Source organism: Mustela putorius, unplaced genomic scaffold (genome assembly GCF_011764305.1).
Source record: "Mustela putorius furo isolate JIRA1106 unplaced genomic scaffold, ASM1176430v1.1 tig00003845_pilon_pilon_pilon, whole genome shotgun sequence".
In the NCBI taxonomy this organism is placed as follows: Eukaryota; Metazoa; Chordata; class Mammalia; order Carnivora; family Mustelidae; genus Mustela; species Mustela putorius.
In genome coordinates this window covers 10,588,609-10,611,299 of record NW_025421998.1, presented here as the reverse complement: position 1 = coordinate 10,611,299, position 22,691 = coordinate 10,588,609, and the positions used below count along the sequence as shown (strand labels likewise).

General features: G+C 44.9%; 1 protein-coding gene across 2 annotated transcripts in view; it reads left to right on the top strand.

Annotated features, from left to right (window-relative positions):
• VWC2 (von Willebrand factor C domain containing 2) overlaps positions 1 to 22,691 on the top strand; it is a 98,373-nt gene that overhangs the window by 18,639 nt on the left and 57,043 nt on the right. For both annotated transcript variants that reach the window (XR_006609565.1, XM_004739401.3), the window contains exon 2: positions 2,573 to 2,702. Coding sequence is in view for 1 of the 2 variants with exons in the window: in XM_004739401.3 (XP_004739458.2) it covers positions 2,573 to 2,702 (130 nt within the window). In the remaining variant the exon portion in view is untranslated. The remainder of the gene's footprint in view (positions 1 to 2,572; positions 2,703 to 22,691) is intronic.

The window sequence follows — 22,691 nt, the reverse complement described above, 5'->3', positions numbered from 1 at the left end:
GAGAGCGAATCCCAAATAGACTCCGTGCTGAGCACAGAGCCCTACCTGAGACTCCATCCCAGGACCCTGAGATCATGACCTGAGCTGAAACCAAGAGCCTGACGTTTAACTCTCTGAGCCACCCAGGTCTCCCTCAAACTTCTGTTTTTGAGACATGAACCTATCTCCAAAGAGCTGAATCAGGGTTTCTCAGTGTTCTATGATAGCAAAGTTCCCATCAGAACTTTTGGTCAAGTTGCAGAATCTTTCCAAAGGGAGCACTCAGGGCCATGGGCATGCACCGTCCATGCCTCACTCTGTGCGTGGACACAGGGAGGTCGTGGAGCCGGGAGCAGGAGGGAGTGTTTGGTTCTGGGCTGTCTGGCCCAGGATGCGCTCCCTCATGTGGGGAGCTGCAGGGTGAGGCCGCCTCCAGTCCTGTATCCTAGTGTCTGCCGTCTTTGGGACCCACGTCTGCTCCTTTGTGGTTTTTCCTGGAGCTCCCCTCGGGGACAGCCCGGAAACCTGGTCTCCCCTTCCATCAAATTCCCAAAGCAGAACGGGGCATTTTCCTGCATCCCCACAGTGCAGGCAGCGTGAGGGTGGTGTCAGGCTGTGCCCCTTTCTGGAGGACAGACCCCAGTGATTGTTGACCTTTTTGTTCCTTTCGGACTACCCTGCCCTCCAGATGGAACTGTCCTCACCTCTTCTGGGGCCGGGGGCCTGGCTCCGCACCGTGCAGCCTGCCCTGTCTGTGCTGTATGGCTTCGGTCCAACACTTCACACTGAAGGCTCGGACACGCAATGAACTGTGTCTCTTGCGACTCAAGGTCTCTCCTGTTAAAACTCCAGATCCTTTTCTTTCCTGCTCACTAAGGCAACACAGCCTTGACAGAAGGATGCTACAGGCTGACAAAGGAGTTAGTGTGGGCAGAAAGAAAAGAGAGCAGCAAAGAACAAAGTTTGTGACAGCATCATGAGAGCCTCACGGTGGCCACCGTGTTCCTGGAAATCGTGCCTTGTGTTGTTGCAAGACTGGCAGCAGCTTCTAAGGCTGTCCTGCACACCAGCTCAGAGCGTTACCCTGGGCTGCTCTGAAGTCTCACAGATGCATACTCACTCACTCTACAGGCTCGTGTGCACACACACACAGTCCACACACCCATACACACACACTCTGAGAAACCCCACACTCACAATACACGCACACACTCTTACACATAGTTACACACTCACACACATACACAGGCTCACATACAGTCACACACATGCACTCACAGTCACACGTACACACACATACAAGCACACAGTGATTCATTCTCACACACTCACACATACACCTAGTCACAAACTCACACACTGACACACACAGTCACAAATACACACACACACAGTTACAAACTGATGTTCACATACTGACACACTCACACCCACACACACTCCAACAACTCACACATATACACATGTAGCCACTCACACACCTACACTCACAAACTCACACACATACACATGCACACACGCACTCACACTCACACAGATAAGCCTCAGCCCTTGCTCCCAGCCAGACTGACTGAGGGCTAGAGCTGGACAAAAGACCAGGTTTTCATAAAAAATGAGCTTCTATTTCATGAAATAACCAGGGTATTTGGTAGAGATTTGGGACTTAAATTTGGCTAGACGAAGGAGGTGTCCGTGAGTGTTATTTGTGTTCTCTCCCTTTCAAGTGCTGGTTAGTCAGGGTGTGCTGTGCAGAGCAGAGAACCCAGGACCCCCCAGTCCAGGACGCTCTGCCTGACACCCACCCCCACTATCTTTCAAAGCGTCTATTTCCACATGGTGGCTCCTGCTTCTGATTGCTGGGTCCCCATGTGCCGTTTCTGCTTTGTCCTGGGTCAGCCTCATGGACAGTCACTCTAGTGGTGATTTCCAGGGGGAAAAAAATCATCTACATCACAGCCTGCGTGTGGCTGTGGCCGATCGGGTTGGTGTCAATGCAACCCTTCTAGGAATGCCGTCATGCTTGATGGGAATGATCCGAGAGGTAGAATCTGGGCCAGCTGCCGGGCTGCAGCACAGAGAAGGCCCCCGCTCACTCAGTGGTGGAGGGAGGGCCCCCTGGAGGCAGTGGGGGAGAAAAGGAAGACCTGCCTGGCTCTGGAATCAGGCCCCTTGGCAAGCTGCCTGCCCCCGAGTCTGCTTCTGCAGCAGCACACTGGGAGAGGGTTCGGTTGACTGCTGCTGTGAGTGCTCCCTGAGGTCGCCTTCAGCCATCTCTTGGCTAGGTACCTCCTTCCTTCACCCGGTCCCATCCCCCTCTGCTATCTGCTCTGCTCCCGTGTGGCGGTGTCCCCAACTAGCTGGGTGGCCCTGGCAGAGCTGTGCAAAAGGGGCTTTCGGAGGGAAACCCGCTTTGCTCCAGCACCCTGGCTCCGCACTTTGCAAACCATGGGGCTGCATCGTGTTTGACACTCCTAAGACACTAGGGTGTCTTCACAGAAGATCCTGGGATTGGGGGGGCGGCGGGGAGGAAAACCTGAGTTTGTCCGGGGAGTATGGCGGGAGGTCTGAGCCTGACCGTGGGCTTGTGTTGCAGGTGTCTCCGTGTGAACGGTGCCGCTGCGAAGCCAACGGGGAGGTGCTGTGCACCGTGTCCGCGTGTCCTCAGACGGAGTGTGTGGACCCCGTGTACGAGCCTGACCAGTGCTGCCCCATCTGCAAAAATGGTACGTGAGGCAAACGTCGAGCACGGGGCGGCCTCCCCCACGCCCCCAGGGGGTTCACCCCAAGTTCGCGGTCTGTTTCGTGGAGGATGAAAGATGTGTGCCTGTGGGTTCGAACACCTGTCTTCACACCCTCATGTGCACACCACGTGGCTGCAGGGCCCTGGGGCGCATTCGGGAGCCCTTCTGCATGGAGGTGTGGTATCAGTCCCCGTGTTCCACAGACTGAGTCAAGAAGCGCTTTGGGGAGAAATTTCCATTTCCAGAGCGAGGAGAGTCACTTATTTTAATTTAACTCTGTTTGTTCTTGCAAAGCAGTTTCTCTCTTTTCAAGACAAATCAAACATGCTGGTTGGGCTCATTTACTTTTCATTACTAAGTGAATTAAACTTGGGACGTAATTGAATATTTTTCATAAGTAAATTAGGCAGGAAGAGCACCCCCTCTCCAGTGAGAGCCGGTGTTAGATCAAAAGCCTCATCTGGTTTATGGAAAAGAAATGGCAGTATGTCCTTGATCATAATTTATAAAGGGAGAGCGTTTCCTCATCCTGAATAATGAGAATGACTTTGTACCTTAAAGTACTGAGTGCCGTCCTGGGCATCACGTTTTAAGAGGGTATATGACAAGAGTGCGTTCCCAGGGACAGTGGGCTTCGCCGTGATGGCTCTCGAGGGAGGCTTGATGAGGCCGTTGGGTTGGAAGCGAGCTGGCTCTGGATTCACCTCTTCAAGAGCTTGAGTCCCTTCCCTGCAAGAGGGATGGGGGAGGGGAATGTCTGCATGGCCACAGTACATGGTGCTAGGATTCAAGGCCAAAGCCACAAATTGGCTCAGAAAGATGGGAGCTTATCCCTGACCTGAGGACTCCGGAGAAGGAGGTGGTCCACTGGTCACTGCGGCATTGCTGGACCATGCAGGAGGCCCTGAGATGTGGGCTTTGTAGGTGGCAGATGGTGACACAGAGGCTATTGTTAGAGTCTGGGGGGATTTGGAGTTTCCGCAATCAAACTTTTGTGGTCCGTGGGGTGCCAAGGATGCCCTGCCTGCCCGAGGTACAGGCAGACACCAGATTTCACCACGACCGTAAATAAACAGAAGAGGGAATGTCACTAACTTTCCAACGTAAGTTTCCAGTGAAAGTGGAAGAAGGAAGGTCCCCGAAGAGCAAGCTCACCGCAGCTGGGGAGGGGGGAAGGTCACTCTATGAGGCTTGGCTCGTGCAGTCTTCTGCACGAGAGTGGACCATGTCAGAGCTGTCGGGGAGTGCATCTGCTGTGGGGTGGGCTGTTCCGTGTGCACCCATCGTGAAGAATGGAAACCACGAGGCATGATTCCATGAGACTGAGATGGAGAGAGTTTCTGAGCAGACTTCACAAATAAGGTTTCTCCACCAGCTATGGGGTGGGAAGGACATCAGTTTGCCTTTCTTTGCGGGTGTCAGTTAGGACTGGCAGAATGGAGTTGGGCTGGGGAAGGGAGGGAAGGTAGAGAGGCCAGCAGCCCTTGGAGGCGTGTGTAGTGCTGCGAGCCTGCTGAGGAACTGGTGAGCTTGTGGCATCCCTCAGGAAATCAGGGCGGTTCCTATCCAGGTAGCAGTACCTGCCAGTGGGCAGGGGAGTGCACTGCACAAGAAACCTCTCATGGAGTCAGGCTATTCAGTAGAAGGCTCAAATGTGAGGTGCTCACATATTTGGTTATGTTAAATATCCAAGATACAGTGTATTTTTTCTTAAGAAGCATGGTAAGAAACAATGTTTTGGCATTTGATAGGATGTCTTTGTATATTTCCAAAAGTTGGGAAGATGTGGTTTCAGTCTCTGAGGAAGTGCTAGTCCTTGAAACTGTATAGCTTCCAAACCCACAGAAAAGTTGAAATCCTTGTACAATGAACAAGTGTAGACCTTCCACTGCATTTACCTATCGCAAATGTTTTGCCATTTTCGCTGTTATCTCTTTTGGTCTCTGTCTTTGTCCCCACTTCCCCCCATCTCTGTATATAACCCAATGCCATCAGCACATTTCTTTCTTTGTTCGTTCCCATCATAGAAGCTGGAGACCTTCTATTTATACCAACGCCAGCATGAAGCCTACTGAATAGAGTTCAAGACTTTTTTTTGCAGTTCTGTTTGCTCTTAGGATTTATCCCAGTTAGGGTAGAGAATCGGTGAACTATGATTAGAAAGTATCTGGATTAATTTCTTTTTTTTTTTTTTTCATCCCCAGGACATTGATTTCATCACTGAAAGTTTATACCCCTTTCTCCCATACCCCAGCCCCTCCCTTGTGGCAGTCACCTGTTTGTTCTTGAATTAACTCTTTATTGGTGTGCATATGCTAAAAGTTTAAGGATTCTTACTTTGAGAGATAGCACAGGCTGGAATAGAGCAGGATTTGGGGGATGGCATATTAGAGATTCTTAGAAGGAGCACAAATATATTTAAAAAAAAAAAAAAAACCAGATTCAAGAAGGATTACAGATTCAAGAAGGATTTGTATTAAAAGGTTTTGATCCAATTATGTCAAAACATCAACAACTTCTTATTTTCAGGAGTGCCAAGGAGAAAGAAGTTTAAATGAGCCTAATCATATACCATATTCACCAGATGGAATGGCTTTCTGCGGCCTGTAGTATTCTCACCTTGACAGGGTCAATGGTGTTTTGAATTCTTACCAAAAGATTCGTTTGAAAATGAGAAGAATTTCTATGGAATGTGAATGCTCTATAGTAATTAACTGAGATTAGCAAATAATTTATAGTAGTCTATCTCTGCTCCCCGCATGCACAAAACAATGGTGTCATAAGAAAATACTACTAGTGGGCTCACAGACTATAGACATCAAAACCAGTGCCTTACCCAAAATTAGATGCCAGGATAGAAGTTGCTTGGATGCAGTATGAAGATTCTGAGTCCCAATCTTGTGAGACAGGCCTTTACTCTGCATACTCTAATGTCTTCCCCTGTAGCACTGAATGCCTCCTCCTTCTGACAGAGGGAAAATTTCGGCTCTGTAGCAAGCTGCCGAAGTCACTCATGTCAGAGGAGCAAGAATGCAAGGGATACAAATAAAAGATCACAAACCAAGTACGACTTAGTATTTCCACTTTGATGACTGGTATAGATGAGTCTGCCAAGGATTTTCTTTCCATAAGATGGCTTGTGTGGCACTGGGGTTTTTTTGTTGTTGTTTTTTTGTTTTGGGGGGTGTTTTGTTTTGTTTTGTTTTGTTTGTTTTGTTTTTCCCCAGTGATACAAACAGCAAATGTTATTTGTATGGACTTTCAAGATTTCAGGTTTGCTCTGGTGACAGGGGCATCTCAGAGGTGAGTTTCACAGCACTCATGCCACGGAAGCCCCTTGGTCTCAGAGCACCTATGATGGCAGAGGTGAAGCTGCTCTGCTCTGCACATGCACACGCTCTTCCTTCATGCATAGGAACAGGCACGACCTTAACTCTGAGCCTTGCTAGGATCCGCTCTGATTCTCTGAAGGGGAATAGCCCAAGGTGGTAGGAGGTAGTTCGAGAGCACTAAAGTCCTGAGTTAAGAGACTGTGCATCTCACGACAGTATCATGCTCACTAATGATACTGTTGACCCTTGAACAACATGGGTTTGGGTCCACTTATATGCAGGGGTTTTTTTCCCCAATAAGTACAGGATAGTTCTATAAATGTAGTTTTGCTTCCTCATGAGTTTCTTAACATTTTCTCTGCTCTAGCTTACTTTCTTGTAAGAATACAGAATATAACACATACAGCATACAAAATATGTGTTAATCAATTCTTTGTGTTATTGTTAAGGTTTCTGGTTTACTGTAGGCTGTGAATTAAGTTAAGTTTTGGGGGAGTCAAAAGTTATACACAGACTTTTGCCTGCACAGAGGTCAGTTCCCTAAACCCCCACATTGTCCCAGGGTCGATTAGCTATTTGAACTGTATTTCTCCAAGAAAATAAATATGGCTTTTTGGATAAGAAAATGAAAATTTTCATAAAATTTGTAAGAAAAATACTGAGACTTCAAATTACTAGAAGCACTTTCATGAAAAATATGAGAAACATTGACTAAGAATTAGAGTTTCTTTTTTTCCCCATGTATCTCAAAGAGTAGGATAAAATAATTAAACTGCATGTAGTGAGTTGGGAAGAACTGAATGGTGTGTGTTTGCATGTGAGAGAGAGAGAGAGAGAGAGATTCATATCAGGAATCCTTTTCACGAGGAACAACCTACTCTCATTGGCCTCACCATCGAATCTTTCCAAAATCTTTACCACAGACATAAAACCAATCTTTTGGAAATGCTTGGTTGCTATTTAGAAATGACGTGAATTTTGTCTATTAAAAATATCAAGGAAACTATAAGTATCAGAATTAATCCTTGATACAGAATTGTTGTACAGGTCAATATGTAAAAATCAGTCATGTTTCTATATACCAGCAACCAATAGAAATGAATTGAAAAATAATCTTTCATATAATATATAAATATATAAAATATATGCATTATTATACACACACACAGTGGAATATTATTCATCCATCAAAAAGAATGAAATCTTGCCATTTGCAATGACGTGAAACTAGTGGGTATTATGCTAAATGAAATAAGTCAATCAGAGAAAGACAATTATCACATGATTTCACTCTTACGTGGAATTTAAGAAACAAAACAGAGGATCATAGGGGAAGGGAGGGAAAAATAAAACAAGATGAAATCAGAGAGGAAGACAAACCACAAGAGACTCTTTTTTTTCTTAATAAAAATTGTTATTTATTTATTTGTTTATTTGTCAGAGAGACAGACAGAGAGAGAAAGAGCACAAGCAGCAGGCAGAGGGAGAATTAGGCTCCCTGATGAGCAAGGAGCCTGATGTGGGACCTGACCCAGGACCCTGGGATCATGACCTCAGCTGAAGGCAGGCAGTCAACCAGCCACTCAGATGTCCCAATAGACTCTTAATCATAGGATACAAACTGAGGATTGCTGGAGGGGAAGGAAGGTTGTGGGATAGGGTAACTGGGTGATGGACATTAAGGAAGGCATGTGATATAATGAGGACTGGGTGTTATATAAGACTGATGAATCACTGAACTCAACCTCTGAAACCAATAATATATGCTATGTTAATTAATTGAATTTAAATTAGAAAATAAATAGGAGAAACAAAAGATAAAAATATAAAATTAATCTTTCAAATAACATCATACATATTAAATACTTAGAAGTAAATCTAACAAAATTTTGCAAGATTACCACAGTTAAAAATCTTAAATTTATTGAGAGAAATTAAAGAAGTCCTAAGTAAATGGAATGATATAATATGTCCATTAAGTGGAAGACTCAATAATGTGAAAAATGTCTATCTGCCTCAAAGGAAGCTCTTGTTTCAGCACAATTCCAGTTTAAAAAAAAAAAAGCAAAAACAAGACAACAGAAATGATGCTGTGTATGTGTGTACATGTGTGGCTATTACCAAACTGATTCTAAAATCCACATGGAAATATAAAAGTTAAAAGACTAGCCAATGAAATGCTGAAGGAGAGCAACAAAGCTGAAAAATGTGCACTACAGAAGTAACTCACGTATTGTGGTATTGTCTCAAAGATAAAAATACTAACAATTGGGAGAAGAAAAGAATCAGAAAAGACACAGACATAAAGATCACTAGATGTGTGATTAAGCTGGCACCACAGTACACTGGGGTAGGAGGATCTTTTCAATTAATGGTGCTAGGTTTATACAAGACATAAGTACCAGGTCTTCTACTTCACACTGTATGAAAAAATCAATTTCAGATAGTATTTAAATATGAAAGTTAAACTAATAATGATTTTAGTAGAAAACATAGGAGACCACTGTTATGATTTTGAGTAGGCAAAGATTAGTTTAAAAGGACACTGAAAACATTAATCATATTGAAAGGAATTAATAAAATTGGACTTTGTTAAAATTAGGAACCCTTGGGGTACCTGAGTGGCTCAGTGGGTAAAGTCTCTGCCTTTGGCTCAGGTCATAATCTCAGGGTCCTGAAATCAAGCCCTGCCTAAGGCTCTCTGCTCAGTAGGGAGCCTGCTTCCTCCTCTCTCTGCCTGCCTCTCTGCCTACTTATGATCTCTTTCTCTGTGTCAAATAAATAAATAAAAGTTTTTTAAAAAAAAATTAGAACCTCTATTCATCAACAACACTTATTAAGCCAGGGCAAAGCAACCCAAATATATAGGGGAAAAATGCAACACATAAATCTGATAAATGATTGAACAACTCCAACACATAAAGACAAAGCTGAGAGATAAAAAAGAAAGAAAACCATAATGGGGACTCCCACCTCTCTTTGGACCTCAGTGTCCTTTTCCTCCTTCCACTGATCAGAGAGACATATCTTCTCAGTGAGTGTTGGGTACTGCCTCTCCCCACAACTTCCATAATATTACGGTTTTGTAACAGGACCTATTCTTGGTGCAAAGACATGAGAGAAAGAAAATTGGATTTCCTGTTTTTGTGAAATTAAATTAGAATTACTCTATAGTAGATTGTGATAAATTGAGATGCATATTTTAATTCTTAGAAGAGTAATTAAAATCAACATGAGAATTAAACATGACACACTAAAAATATTTATCTAACATAATAAAGGTAGTCAGGGATGAACAGAAGATTAAAATCCAGGAAGCTTACAGAAAACAAATAAAAATGCATATGCACTTAACACAGCCCCAAAACACATAAGGTAAAAATGGATACAATTCAAAGAAGAAATAGAAACTTTAAATAATTGTAGTTAGAAATTGCAAAAAACAATGCAGCAATCATAGAAAAACTAGATAGAAAATAAGCAAGGATATAGAAGTCAGCTCCCCACACAACACCTGTCTAGTTATTCTTCAGTTGCTCTGTGGATACCTCTGCCTCCTTCAATGGCGCCCTTGTAGTCATTCTAGACTCTTCCTTTCTATGATTCAACTTCCTACATCCTAGGGCTGCAAATGCAGGGAGAATGAGGGTCACTAGGTGCCTGCAGGTCTCAGGTGGGAGCCCAGACTCCAGGATGCACCTTTCACCCAGATAAACCCTGGTAAGCATCAGAATAGCTTCCAGGACTTAGGAAAAACAAACCTTCTGGGCATCACTGCTGAAGTTCCTAATCTGGAAGGTTTGGCCTAGGGCCTGAGAATTTGCATTTTTTTTAAAAGTAAGCTTTATGCCCAACATGGGACTTGAACCCCACCCATTGATCAAGAGTTGCATGCTTCTGTTTCTGTTGCTGCTGGTGCAGGGACTGCCCCTGCAGAACCAATGATTTCAGGCTTGTGTCTTCTCACTCTGTCGTCTTGGTCAAGTGTAAGAAGAGAAGTTTAGAGGCTTTCGACATACAGGAGGTCATTCAGAGATTGGGATGCACTTCCAAATGCCTTATTTTGTACTTGGTGTTCCTCTAGAGATTTTAGAGTTTAGAGAAATAAGTACCATGTAATAATATTTTAAAAATGGAAATATCAGGGCAGAAAGAAAATGACTTGCCTGGCCAGTCAAAAACGTTGCTCAGGATTTATGCTCTCCATCACCCTACACATCGGCTAGGACAGGCGAGCAGCAGATTTGACTGTAAGCTTCCTAGAAGACAAAGCAAGAGCGAGTAGTGTAATAAATTCGACCTACAAAGAGAAATATACCCCAGTTTTGCTTTTCAGCAGACATGTCTTCCTAGTGAAGTGTTTGCCTAGGAACAATAACATAAATGATGTTTTTTACAATTGTAAAAGTTTTAGGGACGCCTGGCTGGCTCAGTTGGAAGAGCATGTGACTCTTGATCTCAGTGTTGTGGGTTCAAACTCCATGTTGGATGTAGAGATTATTTTTTTAAGTCTTCTTTCTCATGTGTCTTCTGTTATACTTACATTTTGGTGTTGTGGGAACAGTGATGCAGACGGCATCCCATTAATGCTCATAAAGCCCGGTGAGCATCAGTCACTTGTTCTTTCTTTTTAAAGATTGTATTTACTTATTTTAGAGAGAGAGAAAAAGAGTGTGAGTTGGGGGAGGGGCAGAGAGAGAGAAGGAATCTCAAGCAGACTCCTCCCGGTGCACAAGTTGCTGACACAGGATTTGCTTCCATGACCCTGAGACCATGACCTGAACCAAAACCAAGAGTTGAACGCTTAACCAACTGAGTCACCCGGGCTCCCTTAATCATTTGTTCTTTAGAGAAGGTCTCAAATTTCCCCTGGTGTTCCTCCTCCCTCTCCTGAGAGGCCCTCACTCTGGGTTAGAGGTTGCTCAATCCAGGCTTAGATCCTCAGGGTCGTCTGAGAAGCTCGGACGGCTCCCAGGTCTTCTCCTTTCTGATAACTTAGCCAAAAAGGAAGAATGGGTAGAGTGTGAAATCCTAAATCCAGAAGCTTCATTTGTTTTCATCTCCTCCTGAAATCTCTGCATTAGCCACTCTTCTTTGGAAAATTGTCAGTAGTTCTAAAGGACACTTTTGTGTGCAAACATTTGGGACAGAATCCTATTTGTTGAGATGAATAAATCGAGACCCATACTGCCCCAAAGCGGTGGCAAGCGGATAATGATGGAGAACCGCTTTCCTGAGTTAAACCTCTAGACAGAAGCTGTATGACTGTGGCTTTTTTGTTTTGTTTTGTTTTTAATGTTTCCTAAAGTCAGACTGCATTTGGCCATGAATTTCAGGCAGGCAGGGACTCTGGTCACAAACTAGTGTCCACCAGGCTTGACCATTTCCATTTTACCCGGTACATTCGATCTTGCTGAGGGCCAGACCTGGAGCCCCTCTTTCTTCTCCCCTCTTTGTAAAGACCCATATTCAACTGTCCTCACCTGGGAAACCTTCTCTAGCCTATTTCTTAAGGCAAGTTTGTGGCCCTGTTGATTCTTCTCCAAAGCAAGAGCCCTAATCACTTTGTATTCTGATGCAGGAACTGGGGAGACACCATAATGAAACATGGTCTTTTGTTGACCATTGGGGTCTTTTTCTTTTTTTTCTTTCTTAAGATTATTGGAGAGTAGTGTGTGAGTGCACACATGTGTGCTCATACATTTGTGCGGGCACATGTGTTTTAGAAAACATTGAGGCACGTCTTCCTTATTTAACTGCAGAGACAAAGATGAGTCAAGTGATGGTGCCCGGCCTTAGTGAGCGCATAGTCTCGGGGGTGGAGGGGCGAGTAGTCCTGTAAATAACTTGTGTCTGCTACTTTGCTGGAATTTATGATGACAGCAGTGAGGGACATCGGGGGGAAATCCCGAGTAAGATGGCAGTAAACATTACCATGTGTATGGCCTGTATTTGCTTTCGAATCTTGTCCTTTGGATGCAATCCCAGCAGTGAGATGATTAGGTCAAAGGGTGAGAACATTTTTATGATTCAGATACATAACTTCATGTGGTTTTGCAGAATGGTTCATGCATTTATAAAGCTTCTGGTTTCATGATAACCTTGCTAAATTTTTTGTTATTTTAATTTATAGAATATGTTGCTTATTTGTATTAAGGACCTAGACTCTAAAATATTTCATGGCATTCGCCACCCCCTCTGCTGCCATAACGTATTCTACTCTGCTGCCTTCTTAACAAAATAACTTTGAGTAATATCCCATTGTGTATATGGACCTCATCTTTATCCATGCATCTGTTGAAGGGCATCTTGGCTCTCTCCATAATTTGGTTATTGTGGCCATTGCTGTTATGAACATTGGGGTACAGATGGCCCTTCTTTTCACTGCATCTGTATCTTTGGGGTAAATACCCAGTAGTGCAATTTCTGGGTCATAGGGTAGCTCTATTTTTAATTTTTTGAGGAACCTCCTTACTGTTTTCCTAAGTGGCTGCACCAGCTTGCATTCCCACCAACAGTGTAGGAGGGTTCCCTTTCTCTGCATCTTCACCAACACCTGTCATTTCCTGACTTGTTAATCTTTGCCATTCTGACTGGTGTGAGGTGGTATCTCAGTGTGAGTGCATACCCAACTTCTGTATCAACATGGACGGGACTGGAGGACATTATGCTGAGTGAAGTAAGTCAAGCAGAGAGATCCAATTATCATATGGCTTCACTTACTTGTAGAGCATATAGAATAGTACGGAGGACATGGGGAGATGGAGAGGAGAGGGGAGTTGGGGAAATCGGAGGGGGAGGTGAACCATGAGAGACTGTGGACTCTGAGAAACAAACTGAGGGGTTTGGAGGGGAAGGGGGTAGGGGGATGGGTGAGCCTGGTGGTGGGTATTGAGGAGGGCTCGTATTTCAGGGAGCACTGGGTTTTATACGTAAACAATGAATCAGGGTGCCTAGGTGGCTCAGTTGGTTGGGTGACTGTCTTCTGCTCAGGTCATGATCCAGGAGTCCCAGGATCGGGTCCCGCCTGGAGCTCCTAGCTCCACGGGGCGTCTGCTTCTCCCTTTGACCTTCACCCCTCTCATGCTCTCTCCCACTTTCTCTCTCTCAAATGGATAAGTAAAATCTTTAAAAAGGAAAAAAAAATAAACAATGAATCATGGAACATTGCATCCAAAACTAATGATGTATTTTATGGTGACTAACATAACACAATAAAAAAAAAGTCACTAAAAACATAAATAACTTTGAGCAGGACTTCAAGAGTCCTTGGTGTCTGGAAGTCATTGCTGTGCAAACAAATTCTTGCAGTGCCCTGTAATACAACGAGGTATGGGGGCGAGGAATTTAATCAAGTAACCTGATTTCTCCGTATCCTTTCTGTATCTATAGAGTGGACATCCAGCTTCAGCTGTGGCTGCCTTGAAACAGCAAAGCCACAGGGTGGGTTTACAAGTGTTTCATTCATTCAGATATTGGCTGAGCCTCGCTTCCTGCTGTAGGAGATACATTGGCAAAAGGGAAGGATTCTAGAAACACAGGTCCTGTGAGGGAACTGGGACCCACCCCTGACCCCTGTTCCTCCGAAACCGAGAAGCACATGGGAGAGGAGGAGGGAGCAGCCCCGAGGGCTCTGGAAGCAGGAGGAGCCAGGAGGGTGGCCCTGGGTGGGGCATGCACAGGAGTGAAGGGGCTGGGAGAGTCCCACAAGCCTGGAGGTAGGAGGGAGTGGGCTCCTGCGAGGGTGGGCACACACAAACTCACCAAGGACCTTTATGCCACATAAGAGGTCTGATTCAATCCCAAGGCAGTGAGGCACCCCACAAGGGCTTTAGGACGGAAGTGGCACAAATGTATCTGACCTGCAGTGGTCACTCTGGGTGTGGGCTCAGATCCCGCGGAAGAGCAGGCTGTAGGCTCTGTTGGAAGACAACGCCTCTGTGGATACCCTTGTGCGGTGTTTTGCGCGGTCGAGTTAGACTAAATTCCTTGTAGGAGTAGCGTGGAAAGCCCCGGCTCTGGAGCCCAGCGGATGTGACTTTCTGGCCGAGTCCCTGTCACCTTGCTCTGTGTCCTTCTTCCGCTTCTTCACCTGCAGACGAGCACCGTCCATGCGCACCCAGCAGGCTTGGTGAGAGGGTCAAACACACCAACTCCTTCTGTCCGATCAGGACGCAACGACCATTTCCTCCCTCCTTTGTCCTCCTAGGGCTCCGTCCACCTGGGCTCCTTAAAACTAACCTGGCCCCAGATTTTCTTGTGAGGAGCCCCTGAATTGGTACCGTGGATGCTGTGGCAGTTGGCCCAGCCTTAGGCAGACGAAGGTTGCAAAAGAGCTTGCGTTTCCCTTTGTCCTCCAGAAGATTACCCATTCATAGACTTTGGCCATTATTCATCTGGTAAAAGCCGCTTGGTCATTAATACAGTGGCCAAAAAATACCCCCACCCTGTGTCCTTAGCCAAAGGGAAATCAATTGTCACGGTAGACAATAAAGCTATTCATCCTGAGGCAGGCAGATATCTTTGCCACATCCAACAGCATGATCAATGGCGCCATTACCAGAGCAAACTCGAACTGCATCCAAAATGCTTAAACGGGCTGCATTTGGGTAGAAATGGGCTGACAGTGTGAAGACAAGTAGCCCCGTGCACGGCTTCCCCAATTCGTCTCCGTCTGCAGGAGAATAAGCCAATGAATATTCTTAGAGAGGGCTTTCAGGGATGCACCAGGGAATATAAAATCCCGTCTCTGTTGATCGGAAGACACATTCCACTCTTACGCCGACAGAAAACTCACACCTTTTATTTGTCTTGCGGGAAGATAAACTTCAGGTATAAAAGAGCCCATTACCCCAGGAGGGATCCATAAACCACGGGTTCTGAAAATTGTATCTCATCTTTTCTAAAACAAATGCCTTCACTTAAGAGCGGTTTCAATTTGGTAACCCTGACAGCTGTGCACTGAATTCATCCTTAATCACACATTTGCTGAGTGTCTTTTCAAAGCCCATCAGCCAACAGCGAGAACAGTATTATCCTATGGGAGGAAAACATCACCAATTCTTTAATGAGAAGCCGTCACATTTCATAGAATTGCGGGACCCTGAAAAGAGGGTCTCTATTTTAACCCGTGTTCTAACTCGATTCTGGTAACGAAGGGAGACAGAAGCAGTTGTTGGAACAAATCTGGTCACACGAGGCGGGAGTGAGTACATCTTGGGCTTCACCCCCAAGAGCCCCAAATGCTGGTGCGTCTGCACTCAGGTCACTGTGGAGAGAAAGGCTAAGTGGGTGGCCATGGAAAAGCACATGGGGGATGCCTTTGACCGTCAGGAAAATCCCTCGAAGGTGTTCAGAGGCTGTGAAGCCCAGTTCAGAGACTAACCGGGCCAGAGGACTTGTAGGACCCTTCAGGGCTAAAACGTTATTCCTCTTTGGCTCTAACACATAAGCATCTCCAGCATCATTAGTCAGCAATGCACTCTGAGTGCCCAGTAAGAGCAGTGTTCCTTTCTCTGGTAAATTCATGCATTTTCTTGTCTTTCCTCATCTTCCTTTTGTCAGTAAGTCATTTTGTAAAGGAACACGATAATCGCTGAAAACAAGATACGCACTTATTTTTTGAAGACCCACAGAGAGCAGGGCGTGTGTCGCCTCCCAGTCTTGTAGAGGAGATGCACAGAGATGCCAGGCAGGGCTGCTGGCTCCTGTTCCATCCACCCCTGCCGCCCACCTGAGAGAGACCAGCTTGGTGGCAGTGACCATGCCATGCTTCTGGAAGCCCCAGGAGGAATTTGTGTCTCTTTAGCTCTCATGAATACTTTACTGACCATCTACCCCATGGCTTCTCTGGGCTCTGAACTATCTTAAGTGCCGGAAACATCTCTCACGCAATCGCTTCAAACCCCAGACTCCACGAAATGATCACGAAGGCAGGCTGACGTTCATTATCTCAAGAGAGCAGCCTCAGAATAATGAAGACGCTGGGACTGTTCCCTCCAGGCCCCGTGAGTAATGAAAAGCCTGAAGATTTTATAAGCAGGCGACAATAAAAAGATACTTGTTTTAAGGAAATCCATTTTTGTCTAGTCTAGCCTTACCTTAGAAGAACTTTGTAGAGATTATAATGTATTTTAAAAAATAATGATTACAACAAAATCCAGTGTCGCCAAAAGGGGGTCTTTTACCCACATTTTGTTCACAGATTCTGATCAGTGTGACCAATTTTGCTTTTGTCTTGTGGTTCTGAAGGAATGGAAATATGTTCCCAGGCACATGCTGGGAATACAAGTAAGGTGCACCCCACCGAAACTGCCTCTTCCTATCACTAAAACAGGTAATGCCTTTACAGCTTCTAACCACACTGGTAGAAATCGATCATTTGAAATGCCTGAAGAGTTGAAAAGGGACAGTCACACCCCAGAGAAGCCGTGCAAGCCTAGGCTTGTAAGTATATGGGGAGTCTGGCACTCCCGGGGACCCCGAGGAAAAGGTCTTCATGCACAGAAATGAGCAGCCGTCCCACAGCCGGAGCTGCACTCTGCAACCCTCTGTTTTGTAACTAAACATTTTATTAGCAATGAGCTAAAAAAAAAGGGGGGGAAGGGGAGAAAAAAAAAAGGAAGGGGTAAAATTAGGAGGAAAGTGAGCATTTACATTTTTTAAAGATTTTTTTATTTACATGAGAGAGAAAGAGAGAGCACGGCGGGGGGTGGGGGTGGGGAAGCTGCCCATTGAACTAGGAACCCAGTGCAGGATTTGATCTCAGGACCCTGGATTCATGACCTGAGCCAAAGTCAGACACTTAACCAACTGAGCCACTTGGATGGCCCGAAAGTGAACATTTAGCAAACAGTGTTGACTTTCCATTTCTCGAGGTTCTTGGTGGTGAACTCGTAATTTATAAACTTTGTCTAGTCACTGATGAGGTCACAGTGAATTCTCTGAACAGATACAGATAAATTGGAAACATGAATCTGCTTAAGACACATTGCTCTCAGGGGCTCCTGGGTGGCTCAGTGGGTTAGGTATTCACTCTTCATTTCAGCTCAGGTCCTAATCTCCTGGGTGGTGAGACTGAGCCTAACATCCAGCTTCCCCCTCTGTGGGAATCTGTCTGGATGTGGACTCCCTCTGTCCCACTTGTGCTGTCTCTGTCTCTGCCTCTCTCAAATAAATTTTGAAACATTAAAAATTAAATTTAAAAAATAAAGAAATATGGCTTCCAGCTCAAAAGTTAGTAGTAATTTTAAGAAGACTGTCTAAAGACAATGATTTAAGATGATTTAAGACAATGATTTAATGGTGACAAAGGCATACTTACCTGTTCATCTCTAAACCATGAACTCTCACGGAGAGCCACTTACTGCGGACTAATGTCACTCATTTTCAGCTGCATGTTTTTTTTTGTTTTTGTACAAAAGCTAAAACAACAGCTGTTAAAAATGGTTTCTCCAATAGCAGAAGAAAAATGCAGCAAAAAAAAAAAAAATGTCCATTTTCTATCAGTTTCTCCTAAGATTAAGATAGAAAATCAATTCAGTTATTTTCAAAACCAAAGTCAGTTTTGTTTGGTTTTGTTGTTGAAATTCAATTCCTGGAATCAAAGCAAAACTTTTGGAAATTAATCCTATCAAAGGTAAAACATCTAAAGCAATCACTAATCCTATTTTAGACGTGTTTTAATAAGTTCAAGGTTGAAAGTAAAATTATTGTTTGAGTGCTATTATGAATACATTTTTGGCAGAACAGAGTATCATTGTGAAAACATGATCGCGGGCGCCTGGGTGGCTGAGTCGTTTAAGCATCTGGCTCTTGATTTCAGCTCAGGTCATGATCTCTGGGTCGTGAAGCCTGCTTAAGATTCTCTTTCCCTCTACCTCTGCTCCTATACCCTCTGTCCCCCACCCCTACCTAACCCGCTCTCTCATTCTGTCTCTCCTCAAAAAACAAAATAACACAAAACAAAACAAAAACACCATGATCTTGCTAACCTCATAAATCGGTACAGTAGAAATACATTTGAAGTTGAATGTGGCGTGCATGGTATTTGTAATGGCGTCCAAGCAAACTGTGGTATCCTAGAAATAGATACGGAAGCTATAATTGTCAAGATTTTAAAATAATCTAAGCATATTATTTTGTGAAGAAAAAAATCTCTTGGGCAGATTTGTGGGTGCCACTTTCACCAGTTGGGTTCTCTTCAGAAACGGGTGAACTTGGAAGATTTGTCGAGTTGACCTTGAGTGCATAACAGTGTTTTTTGGCTTTTTTTGTTTTAAACATAAAGTCATTGTCTACATTTTGGCTGTGTATTTCTTTCAAAATCAGTTGGGAGTCTTTAGTCACAGTATTCCACAAATAGAAAAAAGACTTCAGCTTTTGAAGTTTTACAGAGGAATGGTTGAGAGAACCAAACTGGTCAGCCAGACAGTAGGTAGATGGCTCTGGATAGAAAGAGTGGGGCCACCCCTGTGTGTGATTTAATCTTCAGATCATTTTGTGTGGGGACATATCAGTGTGTGGGAAGAGTGTTTTGATTGAGCTCATGTAAAATTGGATCCCTAGATACTGTGTAATGAAATGACACAAAGTTGAGAAACCCTGTGATTTTTCTAACATTTGAATTCAATGAACACACAAAAAAAATCATAAACAGGGACAAAATATTTGTTGCGTTGAGTCTTAAAATGTATTTATTAAGGAAAGTCACTCTATAGTGCTGTATAGGACCTATGAAAATATTTGGCATATCCATGAAAACCATGATTAGAAATGAGGATTTTTTCCATTTCACAAATTTTCTCTTAGTTTGCCAGGTGGTAGCTCAGCACCGATAGAGAGAGAATTTTCCCAATTAAAAATATACTCTCAGAGAAGTCAATTCAATATGTTAATCATTACAAATTTATAAGCTATAATGGTAACTTGAAAAAAATTCCAGGAAATTTTTTGGAAACATTTAAAATAGTAAGACTATAAAAAAATTTCTCTCAAAAATGGGATTGTATGGTTAAGACACTGAAAATGAAGTTTGTTATTAACTCGACAAAAGATAATTATTCCTAGTGTAGGGAGGAAATAGTTTTCCTTGGCCCTTTAGAGTTCCTGCCTGGATCTGAAAAGAAGATTGACAGAGATCAACAAGAGAAAACAAGGACACAAACTTTATTAAATGTTTACACATTTATGGGAGTCTTCACAAGGGAATGAAGAGCCGAAGAATGACCAGAGCAGGCAGCTCTTTGACCTTTCAGACAAACAATACCTTTGTGGAGATTGGCCAAGTGCATTTGGTTGTGGGGTCGGTGGTGAAGGGTACAGGGGTGGGGCTCCTGTCTGGCTCATTCACAGAAGGATGGGACTCTTGCTTTCAGGGTCATGAGTTCAAGACTGGAGCAGGAAGACCCTCAGGCAGCAGATTTTTTTTTTCTTTTAAGATTTTGTTTATTTATTTTAAGAAACAGAGAGAGGACATATGTGTGAGTGGGAGGAGGGGCAGAGGGAGAAGGAGAGAAGCAGACTTCCTGCTGAGCACAGAGCCTGATGCAGGGCTCGATCCCACAAGCCTGAGATCATGACCAGAGTCAAAGTCAGGTGTTGGTTGCTTAACCAACTGAGCCATCCAGGCACCCCACCCCCCGTAGCAGCTTTTAAAATAGGCACATGTATAATCCTGTGGGACCATAGTTTTGTAATCCTTGCTGGTCACTAGCCTGGGTGGTCTAGAGGTGTCTCCTGAGTGGTCGTTGCAAAAATCAGAGCCCTAGACAAGTGCATAAGCTCCTTTCTGGGAGGTACTGGTGAGATTTAGTGAAGCTGAGGGAAAATGCAAAGATGGCGCCCCCTTGCTCCCAAAAACACCTTCATCGCATCTGTGACATAAACCTGAAGCCTGTCCCTCAGGCTGAAGCTGTAGGACAAGTCAATAGACCTTTTTCATGGAAAAAAGGGGGTTTACACTTCAGTCCACTGTGTGAAGTACTTGGGGGTTCCAGCCTGCCAAGACCTGTCTTTCCAGTTGTCCCAGATCCATGAGGCGGAGAAATACACCACCACCCCACCCCCCCACTGCTACCAGAGCCATGTGATCAAGGGGCATCCCCCAAGTGAGCTGGCTGTGGCAAGGTGTCAGGACAGCACAAAGCCAAGGTGCATCTGCCAATGTTAGAGGGTCAGCAGGAGCACTCAGGGCTGCAACCCACTTGCCTGTTCTAGTGGGGGCTGCAGGAGAGCTTAGGGACCGTGTGCACCTGCCTGTGCTAGATAGGTAGAGAGAGGGAGTGCACAAATGGCAACCAACAGTGCCTCCATTTCTGGAGACCATTCTGATGGGTCCCTGCCCTCCAGCAGATCCTTCACGATTAGCCCAAGAATCCCCCTCATGACAGTCTTGGGGCTTCTGGAAATGCTGCCTTTGTGCCAGTCCAGGGTGAGTGGGTCTGTACACAAGGCCTTTAAGAGTAATGTTGCAGTTCCCTACGGCCCTTTGGGTCTCCTGGACATGAGCCCCATTGGTTCCCAAAGCCAGGTGTTCTGGGGGCTCCTCTTTCCAGTGCAGCTCCCAAGGGCTGGGGTGCCTGATGGGGGCCACGAACTACTTGCTTCTCAGAGAGAAGCTCAGGATTTCTGAGATCTCTCTTCATTGTAGGTTGCCACGCCAGGGGTGGGGTTTTGTCAAGACCACATCTCTGTCTCTCTTCCCCAGCTCCTTTATCGTTCGTTGAGGAGGAGCTGGTCAGCTAGTTTTCAGGTGCTTCTTGGAAGAAATTAGGGGATATGGAGCGGTAGATTCAGTGTTTCTGTGGGAGGAGGCAAGTTCAGCATCTGCCTGTGCCGCCATCTTGGACCACCTGTCAGCTCCTTTTAGTTCTGTATTCACTATCTGTGGAACAGTAACCACCTTTTTCTTCCTGTAAGATGAGAGGTAATTGCATTTATTCTCTAGATTTATTCTGAGGGGAGTTGACCCACAGTGTTACATCAGGGGTACATCTTACTGATTTCACAGATTTATACGCCATGCTGTGTTCACCACAAACATACCTTCCAGCTACCCTGTTATGTTATCACCTTATTCCCTATGTGGTGCCTCTTCTACTTGTGACTTGTTCACACCACAACTGGAAGTCTGTGTCTCCCACTCCTTCTCACTCATTTCTGCCCATCCCCCACTCCTTTCCCTTCCCCCTTCAGTTCTATTTATAGATCTAATGGGTTTATTCTACTTTTTTAAGTTTTATTTATTTGAGAGAGAACACAGTTGTGGGGAGGGACAGAGGGGGATGGAGAAGCAGACTCCCCACTGAGCAGAGAGCCCACATGGAGCTCAATCCCCAGACTCCAGGTCATGACCTGAGCCTGAAGGCAGATACTTAACTGCCTGAGCCACCCAGAAACCCCATTTATTCATTTCTTTTATTCCACTTAAGAGTTGAGTTATATGGTATTTGTCTTTCTCAGTCTGACTTTTTTACTTAGACTAATATTACATTCAAAAACAGTTGCTTTGGGGCACCTGGGTGGCTCAGTTGTTAAGCATCTGCCTTTGCCTCAGGTCATGATCCCAGCATCCTGGGATTGAGTCCCACATGGGGCTCCCTGCTTGGCAGGAAGCCTGCTTCTCCCTCTCCCACTTCCCCTGTTTGTGTTCCCTCTCTCGCTGTGTCTCTTTCTGTCAAATAAATAAAATCTTTTAAAAAAAAGATTGTTCTCATTGCTTCCTGCCATTCCTATGGGAAATCCTCTTGTTCATAGTCCTCACTGTCTGAGATGTCCACTTGCTCCCTGTAAGGAGCAGTTGTACACCATCTGTCATGGCCCAGTGACTCCATGCCTCACGGACTTGCTAGGAAGCTTCTTTGATGGAGCATTGGGACCCCCCCACACCCCTCCAGCCATGGACCTCCCTTCCCTTCTTAGTCCTTTCGTTTTATTGCCCTAGGCTGATCTCTGAATATGTTTTCAGAATGAATTTTGGTCTTTTCTCTATTCGGGTCGAGCGTGTATGGGGGCCTGATTTACAGGCCATGAAATGCACGTATTTTCATTATCTGGTTTGTTGCAATATGTGCATTTGTGTCAAGTACGTCGGACTACCTGTTACCACAGAAAGCTCCTTCAGGCACACAGCCTTTAATTTCCACCCTCGTGCACTCGCCAGAGGAACCCAGGTTCTAGTTTCTGTCCCTGTAGATCACTTTTGTGTGTTTGTAGACGTCGCTTAAGTGGAGTCACACATGGGATACTTGGTGCACGGCTTCTTTCACTCAAGCATTGTTTCCGATGCTCTTCCATGGACCCGTGCTCCTTTGCATCTGGGCTCGTTTTTCTTGCTGAGTGGTGCTGTATGGTACAATCCACTGCAATCCGGAGATCTTCTCCCCTGCTGATGGACATGCGGTTGCTTCCAGTTCTGGCTGTAATGAATATGGTGCACAAACACTTTGTAGCAGTCTTTGCACAGACTTGCACTTGTGTGGCTGTTAGGGGAACAGTGGCCAGTGGACCACACATTAGGTCTATGTTTAAAGTCACAAGAGTGGTTTAGTGGGTTGGTCTCCTGCCTTTGGCTGGGGTCATGATCTCAGAATCCTTGGATCAAGACCTGCATTGGGCTCTCTGCTCAGCAGGGAGCCTG